At 38.2% G+C, this 15,203-nt stretch overlaps 1 protein-coding gene across 6 annotated transcripts in view; it reads left to right on the top strand.

The window, feature by feature from the left end:
* Positions 1 to 15,203, top strand: part of SUGCT (succinyl-CoA:glutarate-CoA transferase) — a 793,120-nt gene that overhangs the window by 449,883 nt on the left and 328,034 nt on the right. Inside the window, exon 13 of one of the 6 annotated variants that reach the window (XM_046021136.1) lies at positions 5,430 to 5,497. The exons of the other annotated variants lie outside the window; for them this stretch is intronic. Coding sequence (XP_045877092.1) covers positions 5,430 to 5,497 — 68 coding nt within the window. The remainder of the gene's footprint in view (positions 1 to 5,429; positions 5,498 to 15,203) is intronic. 6 annotated transcript variants of the gene reach the window in all.

The following is a 15,203-nucleotide window of genomic DNA, read 5'->3' as shown; positions in this document are numbered from 1 at the left end:
AAAAGTCAAAATGTCTGCAGGGTGAAATTCCTATGGGAGCTGTGGGGGAGAATGAACTTCCTTGCCTTTTCCAGCTTCTAGAAACCATGCATGTTCTTTCGCTCATGGCTTTCTTCCATTTTTAAAGCCAGCAGCGGACATTTGAGTCCTTCTCATACTATACATCACTTTGAAACAGATTCCTCTATGTCCACTTTGCTCTTTTAAGGACCCTTGTGATTGTACTGGGCCCGGCCAGATTCCCAGCATAATTACTACATCTCAAACGCCTTGATTTAATTATATGTAGAAGGCCCTCATTGCTGTGTACAATAACACATTGACAGTTTCTGGAAATTAGGGTGTGGACACCTTTGAGGGGTTATTTTTTTACCTATTGCACTGGTCTTTAGCCGAGAGCCATTATTGACTCAATGGACACAATAAAGTTGCACATTGTACCTAAAAATGGAGACAGAGAATTTCCATGTAAATATTTAGTATGCAGTGGTTAAGGGTATGCAATGGTGGGGCAATGTGGTCAGTATTTTTAAAGAAATTTAAAGAATTTGTTTTAAAATCCTTATTTATATGTTATATGTTATGATACTAATGATGAATTATTTAAATATCTCACTATTGTCAAAGAATACATATTGGTATGTGGGAATAACACATTTTTTTAAATGGCACATATATGACCTGAAATGTTTAAATGCACAGAGTAAGACAATGTGCAAGTTTTCTAGAATAAATTCCTTGAAGTATGATTTCTGGGTGAGCAGGTAAGCACGATTTAAAGTTCAGTAAAAACTACCAAAATGCTTCCCAACAGGCTGTGCTGATTTATACTCCAGTCAAAACTGAATGGGAAATGCTGTTTTCTCACACCATTGCCCATACTAGATGTTCCTGGTCCCTGCTGCTTTCTTTGTACTAAGCTGATTCAGAAAGAGGTGACATTTGCATATCATGAATGTGAGCACTAGTACCTTCATTTCCTAGATTCAAAATGAGAACAGGAACTTTTTAGGTTGATTCATCTTAACTGTTAAATATCTATTAGATTTTGAGAAGTCCTTACTTTTGTATATTATGGATTTTAACCCCTTTTCTATTTACAAACAGTAAACTTTCCCCCTGAGTGATGCTTGCTTTCTAACTTGATGCTTTTTAAAAAGAATTTATTTATTTATTTATTTCACCAAACAGGACATTTTGGTTCTTCATGTGGTCAAATAAGTCAGTTTTTTTCTTTTATGGCACCTGAGCTTTGTGTCTTCTGTAAGAAGACGTGCCCTCTCAAAGTTATTAAAATATCTGCATTTGTTATTTCTTTGACATTTTTATAGCTCTGTTTTTTTTTTTTAAAGATTTCATTTATTTATTTGACAGAGACAGAGAGAGATCACAAGCAGGCAGAGAGGCAGGCAGAGATGGGGGAAACAGGCTCCCTGCCGAGCAGAGAGCCCGGTGTGGGGCTTGAACCCAGGACCCTGAGATCATGACCTGAGCTGAAGGCAGAGGCTTAACCCACTGACCCACCCAGGCGCCCCTATAGCTTTGTTTTTAGCTCTTTATTATACCAAGGATTTTTGTCTATGATATAAGATTCTAAAATAACTTTGTTATTTTTCGTTTTAAACCACGTAAAAAGCCATGTATCCCATGGCATTAATTGTTGTTAGTCTTCTGTTTCCTGCTGGTTTGAAATAGAACCATTATCATGATAAATATCACATGTGTATGGATATTTTTCCGGATTCTCTATTCTGTTTACAGTCCAGTCTATATATCTCTGGATTAGTTTCTTGCTGATTTTTAGTTACCCTATTGCATTGTATGTCAGGCCAGATTTTCTTCCTTTTTAAAAATGACCTTGCTCATTTCATGAATCTATTTTATATAGATTTTAGAAGGATGAGGGATTTTCTTTAATTTATAAATTAATTTTGGGCAAATTCACTTTTACAACATCAAATCTTCCTAACCAGGAACATGGTGTTTTTCTAGGATTTAAGGCTTATTATATGTCCTTGGTAAGATTGACAGTTATTCTAAAAATATCTTTTGCACATTTACTTTATCTTTATTCTTAGTTATTATGTGAGTGTCCCTTGAATTCTGAATGAAATCTTTATGGGCTTCGTCTTCTAATTTGTGATTGTTAGCGTGTGAGATAGCTACTGATTTTTATATTGATATTGTTTCCATCTGGCTTAGTAAACTCATATGTATTTTAATAATTTCCTAAATTTTTTGCTGGACATCACGCTGTTGGTAGTGAATGCTAATTTTGTTTCTTACACTACTTGCTTGATTCCGTATGTTTTTGGCAAAAAAGTGTTTTTGCCAAGACCTATTTTTGTCCCTTTTATTCTACTGTGGGAGACTTCTTATGATCTTCCAAATCACTAATTGAAATTTTTCTCATATGCATATCCACTTTACTATTTATTCATCTGTTTATATCTTTTATTTCAGCCACATTGTTTTTAATTTCCAAAAATGCTGATTGTTTCCTTCCTTCTCTTCCTCCTCTTTCTTCTAGTCTTTCTTATCAACTGTTTTTATAAAAGAAGGCAGTATTTTCTTTAGTCTTGTTGATTATAATAATTATAATCCATTTAAAAGTTCTTTTTATTTCTTTCAGAAATTCTTACTTTTTAGGGATTAGTTCTTTTTGGAATCCTTTTACAAAAAGATTTATCATTTATTTGAGAGAGAGAGAATGGAGGAATGGGGCAGAGGGAGAGAGAGAGAATCTCAAGCAGGCTCCACAGTAAGTGCAGAGCCCGATGTAGGTCTTAATCCCACAACTCTGAGATCAAGACCTGAGTTGAAGTCACAAGTTGGATGCTTAAATGAGCCCCCCAGACATCCCTGGAACATTTTTTTTTTCACTCCATTGGTTTCACTTAAATGTTGGTGATTCTTGTTAGTTTTTTAAATAGAGTTGAAGGACTCAGTTGATTGGTTTCGGTAGTTGGATGGTTATTTCCTAAGGGACACATAGGAATCCCTATTCCTCCAGCAATGAATTTAGTCAAATCCTGGGAACCTTGGCTGTGGTGGTGCTTCTGTGGAGAGAGGAAGGAGGGAGTTGGGTATTTGCTTCATGTCATGGATGTGAGCCTCTGGAGCAGAAGCTTTCTTCCCCTTTATCTCTGGCATCTGAAAGCTCAGGTTTGATATTTAAGCCAAATGCTGCTGTATAAGCTAACCAAAGACCCATGTTAAACTTCTAGGCACTTACCATTTTTCTCCTAACAGTTATAAATTCAATATGGCAGAATAAAGAAGTTGGAAGCACTAATCTGTAATCACATCCTAAAGAGTAAACAGACATTAATTTATTCTGTGCTTTAATGCCTGTTTTCAACTTTGCATTTCATAGCCATTGTCTTTTGTCTGAAGCTGTGGGGGAGGGATGAAGATTTGCTGGAACATCCATGACACGCTTTGGAGACGATGAGTTTGGAACGGCGATTCGAGTTTAGGAATCACTTGAGGAGACCACTGGAGATAAATCCAGAGCCAGGCTGTGAAGATGTTCACATCTTTGGGGAGTTTGGACTTTATCTTGTCACTAAGGGAGTATTTCTGATGGGATTTGAGCAAGGAAGTATTGTGATAAAAGTGACTTTGAGGCTGGTCTCCATGATAAACATGAGAAGGAGGTGCAGATGCCATTGTGGCCATCCAGGACAAGATCATAAGGGCCTGAGGTAAAGTAAGGGAGATTGGAATAGAAAGAAAGTGACATATACAAGAGTCTGAACAATATGATTTTAGGCTTTGGTGATTTCTTGGATGAGAGAAGGAGGAGAAAGGAATGCACACAAAGACCTCACGGCTTCAAGCCAAGTGACTACATGAGGTAGTGGAACTATGTAAGAGGATAAAAAGAGGCTGTTAGTTTTTTTCCTGATTTGAGCTGTCACTTAAACACTTCAACCCATCATCTTTATCTTTATCTTCATCTAATTTTTTTCATCAGATGATTCATGCTTAAAAATATCAAATGATCGATGTGAATTATTTGATATTTTCTGTCCCCCGATGCTAAGAATATCCATTGCTTTCCTAAGGGTGGAGGGTTGGCCGCAGGGATGGAATGTGCTGGTACCTGCCATCATACTTACCACCAACACTACTCAGTGTGTCTGGGTAGCTGGCCCCAGTCTGCATCTCATTCTGGACCAGAATGAAGGCTATCGGAATGGAACCAGTTCAAGGAGTTGATTCATGAAAAAGCTAGACCTTGACCCATTTGCTTTTCCAAAGAAATTTCAAAATTTTAGGATGGTTTTTGTCAGTAAAAATTGCTTCAGAGGTGCATGAAAATCCTCTCTTCATTCCTCTGTTTATTCTCTCAGTAGATCTACATTCAAGAAACCCACTGTTCTCATAAGAGCACTGTCTTTTCTTGGGAACCCAGTTTCACTGTGCCCAGTTTAGCTAGTGAGTGGCGTGGGTATAGCAGCTACAAGGTTGACAAAAAGGTTAAATCAGTGACTGTAAGTAAGATGTCATACAGAGCTTTGCTCAGAGTAAGCGTCGATAACTCCTGACTGTTACAACTGTTCAGATTCAAGGGCGTCTCTTCCTTGTATTGATCATGTTGTGACATTTAAGGCCGTAGATCTCAAACTTCAGTGTGCATGAAGATAATCTTTAGGATTTATGAAAACATGGATTACCAAGCCTTATCCCCAGAGTTTTGATTCAGCTGGTCTTAGGTGGAGCCTGAGAATTTGTATCTCTTGCCAGTTCCCAGAAGATGTTCCTGTGGCTGGGTGGGCACTGAGTTTTTGAGAACCAGTGGTTTGGGGGCTGGGATGAGGGTAATGTGGTTTGTATTCATAGTGGAGTCAGTTATTTTGCCGTTAGGAATTCCGTTCTTTTCTGGCTGTACATTCTGAACCCTGATCTGATGTGCTCTTTGTTTTCTGAAGCAGCAGAAACCAGTCAGCAGGTGACAAATTTCATTACTCTCCTTTCTTTGAATTTTCCCAGGGATTACTAAGTATACCACTGTTACTGCTGGCACTTTCTGTTATTTTAAGGATTTGTTGGTTTCTCCAAGGTGGTTTCCCCTCGACGCCAGAAGACGTGAATAGGAACCATCACACGGCGATGCTCGGTTCCGTGTTGGTATTTGCTATCCTGTAGAATTTATATGTTTCACTTAATATCAATTTTAATCCCTGCTTTTCTTCTTCACATCCTTTTAAATTCTCATTTAATTAGTCAGAGTTACAAATGGCATCGCTTATAAACGTCCTCGTGTAAGCCGGGCAATGTGGCTTTCGGCATCTCTGTAATGAAAGTTTAAACGACTTGGAACTCGAGCTTACATTCCTTTAAGTCTTTATGATCTAAATATTCTTTTCCATGATGCCAAAAAGGTTCTGTGTGATCATCTAAAGTTTGAAATACGTTTTCAGATTAAAGGCACTGCCAAACTGGGAAGCAACTGTGTGAAGAAAATGTGTGGAAACACCAGTCATTACAGGTTGGTTTATAAAAAGAGTTGCGGATTGATCGGTCTTTGAAAAATGTTTGGTGACACGAAACTCTTTCAATCAGTTCCAAATCTGGCAACTCTCTTGTTGCATTAGATTTTCTTTCCTTCACTTTTCTTCTCTTTCTAACAGAGACAGACACATCCCTTTTCCTGCGTCCCATTTTAGATGACTGACGGAAAAGTAAACACCAAATATGAGCATGTGGGGATGGTTTATTTCTTTTTACATTGACTAGAAGGCAGTGTTGAAAGGGAGACACTGCTGTCATTTCACAATGTAGGAAATTTAGAAAAGGTGTGAGAGCTGTTTTAAATAATTTCTATTTTTGGATTATGCCATTCATGAGGGTATGTAGTCTTTCCTTTAGAGAAGGAATTTGTTTAAAGTATATCTGAGATCGCTTGGTGACAAATAAACAATGTGTTCAAAAGAAAGCCCTGTAATTTTTTCATTAGATGATTCATGCTTGAAAATGTGAAGTGATCAGAAACGAAAGACCCAGTGATCGGGTCATTTAAAACATATGGTTCTGGGAGTTATTATGCATGCCAACACTAAACATGGGACCTCGGTCCTTTCTTTTGTCCTTATAAAGATAGCAGAGTCCTTGGTGCCTGGCTCTTTTCTTACACCTCACATTCAGTGCCCTCACGTTTCCCTCACCTGTGTGGCGGTGCCAGTGTGGTGGTGAGATGTAAAGACGTGGTGGGGTTTTCCAGAGTTCAAATAACTCTACTGGTTAGACTTTGAGTGGTGTTGAGGAAACTGCTTGCCTTCCTGTGCCTCCATTTCCTAATTTGTCAACTCAAAATAGGTACACTTACCTCGAACCATTATGGCAAAGATTAAATAAAATTAACACCAGTAATGCCCTTAGAGAGGTTCCTGGCACGTAATAGCAGACTCAGTCCACGTTAGCTTTTCTTATTTCCTTTGGTTGGACTTCATGGTGTGATCAATCAGTTATTTCCCCCCGAGAAGGAAGATTGTGACAACTAACCTCCCTGTAAATTGCTATTTGGGATATCATTTGGGAATAGTAGAGAGTTAAAATGACTCAAGTATTATAAATGCAGACCCATCTTGATGAAAATTGAATAAGTGATATTTTGGTCTTGAGTTCTATTTCTGAAAATTAGAAACCATGTTCTATTACAGTAATTGCTCCATACACTAACAATGGGAAATTCTTTTAGGCCAGTAGATTTCAGATTCTTTTGCTTAGTGAGATCTGTGATTTTTATTTCTGCTCTGTTTTCTATGATGAGTGAAAAGTTTGTATAAAAAACATAATTTGTTAATTCCATTGAACCATTACGAATGGTTCAAGTTAAATATAACTTCACAGAAATGAATTCTTCTGAATATATTTATGTTATATATAATGTATATATTTGGACTTGAGAGGCACATTGTATCAGATGTATCAGATTTCTTTTCCCAAGTCCCTACTTGTGCCTTGGTTCTTCCATCTCATTAAATCAAGAACATCCATTACTTCTTGGGAAGGAAAGCCCTACAAGAGAGTCATAATTTGACTTTGAACTTTCAAATCGAATTTGTCACATTGATAGCAAGATCGTGGTCTTGAAGTAAGCACCTTTTGTTGACAAAAGCCATTCTTTCTCAAGAAGGAAAAAAAAAAGAGGGGTAATACATAGTGATTTTCTTATGAATCAAAACTTGGAGGCAGGATTGAGGAGCAGAGCAGAGCAGTGACGTTCCAACAACATGAGAAGGAGCAAATGTCCCAGTGTTGGAGGGAGTCCCTGAAAGGGAAGTAGGTCGAGAAAGGGGACAGAATACCTTCACTTCTCCCCCCCCCTTTAAAGTTTTATTTATTTTCTTGTCAGGGAGAGAGAGAGAGCGCACAGCAGGGGAGTGGCAGGCAGAGGTAGAGGGAGAAGCAGGCTTCCTGCTGAACAAGGAGCCCAGTGTGGGACTCGATCCCAGGACCCCGGGATCATGACCTGAGCAGAAGGCAGTCAGTTAACCAACTGAGGCACCCAGGCGTCCCCAGAATACCTTCACTTCTGCATCCTGTGGCCTTCCAGTGGGATCTAGAAACTGGGAGGGGAGAATTAAATATTAACAAATCTGTCTGAATTCGAGAACATTGAAAGTCAGTACCCCTTTTACTTGGGGGGAAAGCCTGGGAAGGTTGCAGACCCTTCCTTCGTCACAGCAAAATGTCCAGCAGATAAAGCAGCTGAAGGCTTCTTCCCTATTCTCTCTCCACTATCCCCTTTCTGGGAGGACCAGTGGACCAGAGGAGGATGCGGGATGCAGGGATCTCACTGCCAGCCACAGTGGCAATCTTCACGGTCATCGCAGCAGGTGCCAGATGGACATGGTAAAAAGCTGGGCCAAAGAAACCAGTCTCACCAGCAGAGGTGTCCCAGCAGATGGCAGGTCACAGGATGTCTCAGTGAAGGCAGAGAGAACCCAGAGGCTCCGGGAACCAGAATGCTCCTCTTGACACAGACAACACCGTCTTAGGAAGTCTTCCTTTTAAGACTTCCTTAAAAAGAAGTCTTCCTTTTAATGCTCAAGTTAAAAGATTTTTTTAATTTGTTTGTTGTGTTATCAGAATGAGACCTGAAAGGAAAACATTATCAGAGATAGAAGGTAAAATAGGTGAATTTACAACAGAAACGTCACACCAGCTCAGAGTATTAGTCAAGATCAGGATTCTGTGTTTAAAAATACGTGAAAGGTAGTGCTTTCCAAGGCCTGAAAATGTGGCAATGTAAACACAGCTCATTCAGCCCCACGATGGACCACATGCCCCCAGAGTCCCACTGTTGGGAGGGTTTTTAACAAATTGCTCTCCTTTAAATTCTGTCCTGCATGTTTCAGAAGCCTCTTTCATCAGATAGTTCCGTAGCTCAGAAACCTCAGTGATGCATGTGTTTGTATGGGTATAAAGTACTGTGATTGGCTCTTACGGTTTATTTCTTGATTTATTGCTATTTTTGTCCCCTTTGAACTGTTCTAATTATAACATATCAAGTTGGGAGGAGTTAGTCTGTAATTTTTAGCTACAGAAAATGGCTATTTGGAATCAGTTCTCTTTCTCTGCCATTACTGCTATTTGAAACGTAATATGTCCATTTTGGCATGAAGATTTGGTTTTTTCAAGGAAGAAGCATATGAACCAATAGCAGGAGACATGCATAGCCCTTCAAATTCTACTGCTAGGCAATGGAATTCAGTGACCAGACTGAAACTTGAGAAAATCGTGCTTACCATTTGGCTTTGTGGTATATTGACATCTTGTATGTCAGTTTTCCTCTTTCATGGGATTTGTAAGCTTGAAAGTCCTTGATGCTAACTTAATACAAACAAGATAAAACATTCTTAACAGAGTGTGCTGACCATATGTGGGGTTCATTTCATGGTGATTTTCATTTCCTTTAGACAACTTCTCAGGAACCCTAGCGGTTATTGTTCGGAAGTTTAAATGGCAAGACCGAAGGGATAGCGTGGCAAGCATAGGCTGCATCATTTCTAAATTTCAGATTGTGCTAACTGAATCTGAATCCATACTGCATCACAAATAAGGCCCGATGCTCTCCTGCATGTCATACATTCATTGAATCGTCCATCCAGTACCTCCCCCCTTCCCTGCCCCCACTGTGGGTTAGGGGTATACTAGGAACCAATGATGAGATGAAAGAGATGGAAGACATAGTGTAGGAACTCGAGGAATGTAGAGTGTGGTCAGGGCGGTGCACCAATAAACAGGTAAATATTACATTTGTACAGGTCGATCTTGGGGCTTAGAGGATGAACTGATTCAACTTGGAGATGGTCAGGGAAGGGTTCCTTGAGTGCTGGTGAATTAATCCGTATTATCCAGACAGAAGAAGATGGTTTTCAGATCAAAGGGGTAGAATGAAAGTGACACCTTTAGAGAACCTCGAGGAGTTTGGTGTGACCAGAATATAAGATGCATGTTGAGAAAATATAAGGATACTCCAGTCTAATGACTGAAAATTAGGAGGGAAGTCAGATCATGAACCACCTAGGTTAAACCCCATAAAAACACTGTCCGGTAGGTGGTGTTGTGTCTGCTTTACAGATGAAGAAACAGACTTGGAGAGCTTAGACATGCTTATGGCTATACAGTGAGCAGCAGAGATGGGGGTCTTCTGACCACAAATTCAGTGCTATGGCGGAGGAGTTTATTGGATTTTTTTTTAGTCTCTTAATGACATCATCTGCTTTTAATGATATAATCAGCCATAAAATGTGAGAAAGTATTAAATTAAAATTGCTTTGTGGTTGTGAACAATGCTATTTAGAAAATTAAATTAGTGAAAAATGCATTAATACTAGAAATACTAATACTAATAATAATGTGGTTTTTGCTCATATTGAAACGGGCAAGAAATTCCTAGTCACCTCCATGGTGTGCTCAAAGTCTGTACTGAGCATGAGGATTTAAAAAATATGTTTCTGCCACGTGTATGGAACAGTCTCTAGCTCAGTCTTTCTGAATATCCACCTGTCCAGAAGCCCGAGAGAGGAGATCACACCGCCAAGGGAGCTAAGGGATGGAGCAGACTGGAAGGTTGGCCTCATGTGGATTTTTATATGAAGTTGGCTAAAATCACTGCATGATTTCTTCAGGAAGAGGGAACCAACACTACCAAATGGTTTGATGTTTTAGAGTGACTTTACCATAGCAGAAACATTATAAGAATTTATTTTAGGCCCTTGGGTGGCTCAGTTGGTTAAGCGTCTGCCTTTGACTCAGATCATGATTCCAGAGTCCTGGGATCGAGTCCTTCATCAGGCTCCCTGCACAGTGGGGAGTCTGCTTCTCCCTCTGCACCACCCATCCCCTGCTCGTGTGTGTGCTCGCTCTTGTCTCTCTCTCTATGATAAAATCTTTAAAAGAAGAATTTATTTTAGAACTCTTACAATAAAACAAAGCAAGCCAAAATGAAACTAACCCATGTCTTATCATCCTTTGGGGACCACAGAGGGAAAATCATCCTTTTTGAAGGGAAAATTGACTAACCTGGGGCCCATTCTCCCTAGGAGAGAGCCTATGTTAGGCTTCAGCCAAGGGTAGATGTGTATATAATACATCTGAAATGGAGGGAAGGAACTATAAGATTCCTTTATGTTCTCAAAGGGACCAAATAAATCAGGAAAGATTAAGAACCAATTTAAATGTGCCACCCCAGACTGAGTGTGTATGTGTGTATGTGTGTGTGTTGGGGGAGTGCTGGCCTCAAATTACTTTTAAATTTGTAGTATTGAATTCTCCAGATTTGATCCTAAACAGGCAAGAGGTTTCAGAAAACATTTCGTATTAGTATTTGACAAAATAAGGTTTTAATTTTTTACATATTGAGCGATTTTCATAGAGCAACATACCAATCCCATTATCTCATCCAAACAATAGTATCAATCAATGTTGTTCCACAGCAGTAAAGCTTATGGACCTATAATGAATGTTTAATATGTGAATTAAAACAGTATTTTAATTATGATGAAATTAAATCGATACCACATCATCCATCTCTCTGCTCATAGAAATGCATAGAACGGTGGCCTTTAAGTTCAGTTGAGTTGATTAACAATTCCTGCTTTTTAAAATTTGTGACAGGCTACTAAATCTCTTGATAAATCCTCCTTTTAACCTCCAAGACTTTTTCAGATAATTCAGAGTAGAATATGAGTTGCTATAATAACTATAAACCAAAGTAATATACCACGCAGCAGCCATGAAATGCGGGGTACATTATTATGAAGTTTGTATTAAATAAAAAGCCTGAATATATAAAGGTAATTCAACCATAAAAAATGAAACAAACAAAACAAAAACCCAAAACAAAACAAAACAATATTTCATTTTATGTTATTGATAAAATTAAAATCTGGGAATCATGTTTGTAATCATCTGTAGGGTTTTTGCATATCCTCAATTATTTAAGTGTTATTTCTTTTAAAGAGTAGCTCTTTTATTTCGCCCAAATTATTGGTCTCAAAAGGTAAATTTAAGTTGGATAATATTGCATCCAATTAAGCAGTACATATTTCAGAATAGTAACTAAATATCAATATTTATCTTTTTTTGGAGAGCTATGGAGAAATATATAACTCAAAAAGCTGTAGTCTTGTCTTATCTGAGAAGGTTTTGTTGATCTTTACATGTTTGGAGGATTTTTTTAATATGATTTCCACCCTTTTGCAATCTATTTTGAAATGTAGCTGAAGATAAGAAAATGTCTATAATTCTGTTTTTTTTGGAAAGAAGCCTTCTAACTCAGGATATGATGAAGAAATTTTGAGCCCAGTGTAAATTCAGATTTGCAGCAGAATGTCACCAGACCCCTTGATATATCAGCCACTTTTTTGATTGAAAAATCATTTTCTACAACATCCAGTGTTCTCATAGCTTTTGGAATGTTTCGATCACACCTAATAATGCACTATAGTGCAGGTCCAACATTGTTTTTAAAAATTATGTAGCTTCTTGCACCTTATTAATCTCTACTTGTTGATATTTTGAAAAAAACGGCCAATCCTTTTGCGGATGCGGAGAAAGAATTGCTAGTATTGGGAATGGTTTGCAGTTCTTTAGTTGCCATCTCCTTGGAGAACTTTATCACTTCTAAATCTGAAAGACATACAGGACAGAGTAGATACACTTACATTTTGCAGCAAAATGTCTACATGTGTCAATGGCATGATATTAGACTTGGCTTAAATGTTTCAGAAAATAATTTTGAATTGGTACAATTGAAAAACAACTTAATGTAAGATGACCCACTGTTCTCTACTGTCTCCCTTTCATCTGGTTTCTGATGTCAACTGCATGTATCTGATACAAATAGATGCTGTCTTCTGTGGTAGACCTGTCGTCCCCTCTAATATTACTGAAGAGACTGAAGGACATTAAATCTCATTAACAGTATTCGATATGAATTTGGTCCTTGTTATACCAGTGCTTTTATATGGAATTTAGGCAAGTCTGTAAGAATTGAAGACTTAATTCTTAAGTTAAAACAATTTTCTTTATCTTTCATTCTGATTTTCAGTAATTTCCGAAAACCTTCAGTCACAGTTGAAAAATTATTTATGCCATCTTAATGGTAAACATGTTTTTAAGAAATAAGATGTTTTCAACCATAAGTTTCGCCTACTCTCTGTTTTTCTTAACATGTTTTTATAATTTATGGGTGACAGTTGATCACAAAGGGATTCATTCCAACACTGAAACTATTTTAAATATAATTATTTGTATGAGTTATGAATATTTTTAGTATTTTGTGAGTCACTCTTCTCTATAGATTTTTGATGGCAGGACAGATTTCTATCAATTTAATGTAATATCCTAATTATCATTTATCTAAGTATTGAGATGTTTTAAAAGATATTGAGATCTGTTTTAAAAATTTTATATTATAGAGATAATTGTGTGCTTACAGTATCACTTATTTTTATTGCCTCACACTATGCAGAATCCAGGTTAAATACAGCACTGTCATCTATGAATACGTTGATGGCACATCTACGTTAACAAAATATTTCAGGTGTTTGATCTTTTTGCCATTAACATTATGGCTTGACTTCCCCATTTTAATGAAATATTATAACACAGACTTTCATCTTAACACCATTGCTGAGCTAACTAAAGCTTATAGGAATCCCACATCAGTGACTTAACATTGACTTCTAAGTTTGCCAAGTCGTACAAGTACTTGACAGGCGTTGTTTACGCAGAGAGGTTTCTGTGGGATGGAGAGGCAGAGCCCCAGTAGCATAGGTTTAGGTGTTCCTAGGAGTGAGTGAACCAGTTGGATTGATCTTTCCAGGAGCTTGGCAGTGAATGGAAGGTCAAAGGTATGATTAAATAGAGACATTGGATCAAGAATGGGGGAGCCTTGCACACTTCCCAGAAGGCACTACCACAAGAGAGGAAAATGTTGTATGTTCTAGAGAAAGAAGGAACAGAGCAAGTGGAGTAAGATCTTGAACATGCAAGACACGGGAAGGGAGAAGAAAGAGAACCAGGGAGATAGGCACTGTATGCTCCGAGACTGGCAGGAAGAAGGGGGAGATGGGTGGTGTGAAGGTGAAGAAGCAGGAAGTAGAGGGAGTGCATGGCTTTGTTTATTTCCTCAGTTCAGGTGGAGGCAACATGGTTTGTGAATTGTAGCAGGGGAAGACAAGACAATTGTGAGGCACATGAGGATGGAAAGTTTCGGATGGCTGTTCTCAGATTGGAGGTGAGCTGGCCAGCCAGGGCCACCAGTACTTAGCTGTGAGATGCTGAGACCCATTAACTTAATAAGTATTTCCCGAAGGCATGCCACATATTCAGGACTTGGTTAGGCTCTGGGGATACAGAGATGATAGACCAGGTCCTAGCCCCTAAGGAGTTTATAGACATGTAAATCACTAGTTACCACATGGGTGCTGCTGTGGGAGCTGGGAGAGGGATGTGTTTCTCAGCCGCAGAGAAGAAAGAAGCTGGAAAATTTTCTTTTAAAGGAGAGCATCTTAGGCTCTTTTATGTGCCTGGTTAGCTTTACTTTATGCATTTCAAAGAAGATTATCTAGTTTTCAAGCTAATTAGCAGCAGAAAATTCTAAGGTCTAAGTTATGCTCTAAATGACATCTGACAGAACAATAGGAAATAAGCCACAAAACCTAAAAAAATGAGTACCAACATCTTAGACTCTTTAATTGGTTAGTAACCAAAATCTAATTCAAAGTGGATTAAAGAGAAAAGAATGAAATTAGAAATTCCCATCATTGCCAAAGTCTGGGAGGTGCTCCTGGGGTCAGGACTGGCTGCATTTAGGGGTTCAAATAATATCATCAGGTGTTGGTCTTTCTACAGTTTTTGAGAAAGGAACCTCTTCTTTATTCTGGCGATTTCACACCGCAGCACCATCAAGCCTGTGTATTTCTCTTTGAGAAGGAAACATTTCCCTTTTGTGTAAGAAGTGTCGTAGACTTGTGAGCCCAGGCTCTGGAAAGCTGTATTTCCTGTCAATATGGGCCAGTGAATCTGATGGGAAATTTTTGCCTTCTCATGAGAGTAATAGAAAAAAAAATTTAAGCTATTATTCATATTTTGGTTAAAACTAGGGGTAAAACTATAAAACCCACAATTAAACTTATCATGACTTTGTTTCCCCTATGGATTACTTGAGTATTTGTAGCCTTTTTTCATTAATCCTGAAAGCTTCATCTTTACTAACCAAATAGTCACTAATTACTTCAGTATAATTCTGAATACATCCCATGTGCAGCTCTGGTGTTAACAGAGAGTGATTTAAACAGCAGAAAACAGAAATATACATTAGAATCCTCAATGTAGGTGTAGACTAAATCGTATGTGCTTGTCTGAGCAATAATTGTTGTGGTCATAGAGCTCTGAATAAAGCATCGTCAAACCTTTACTGTGGTGTTCCCTTTCTATTTGGATATACTGGCCTCTTGACAGAGATCGTAAAGATTTTGAACTTAATATCATCCCAATGACTATTAAGCACTTTTCCTGATAATGCTTAGTACAGATAGGAAATAGTCAGGTGGTGAGAATTTAATATTCCCAGACATTAGAAACAGTCAAAACAGAGTAGCATAAGGGTAGTTTTACACTGACTACAACATGAGCAAGGGAGTTTCTATTTGGGGATGTTTAGAAAATATCATATACAC

Source organism: Meles meles, chromosome 10 (assembly GCF_922984935.1).
Source record: "Meles meles chromosome 10, mMelMel3.1 paternal haplotype, whole genome shotgun sequence".
Classification (NCBI taxonomy): Eukaryota; Metazoa; Chordata; class Mammalia; order Carnivora; family Mustelidae; genus Meles; species Meles meles.
Note: the sequence above shows the minus strand (reverse complement) of the source record. Positions and strands in the feature narration are given on the sequence as shown.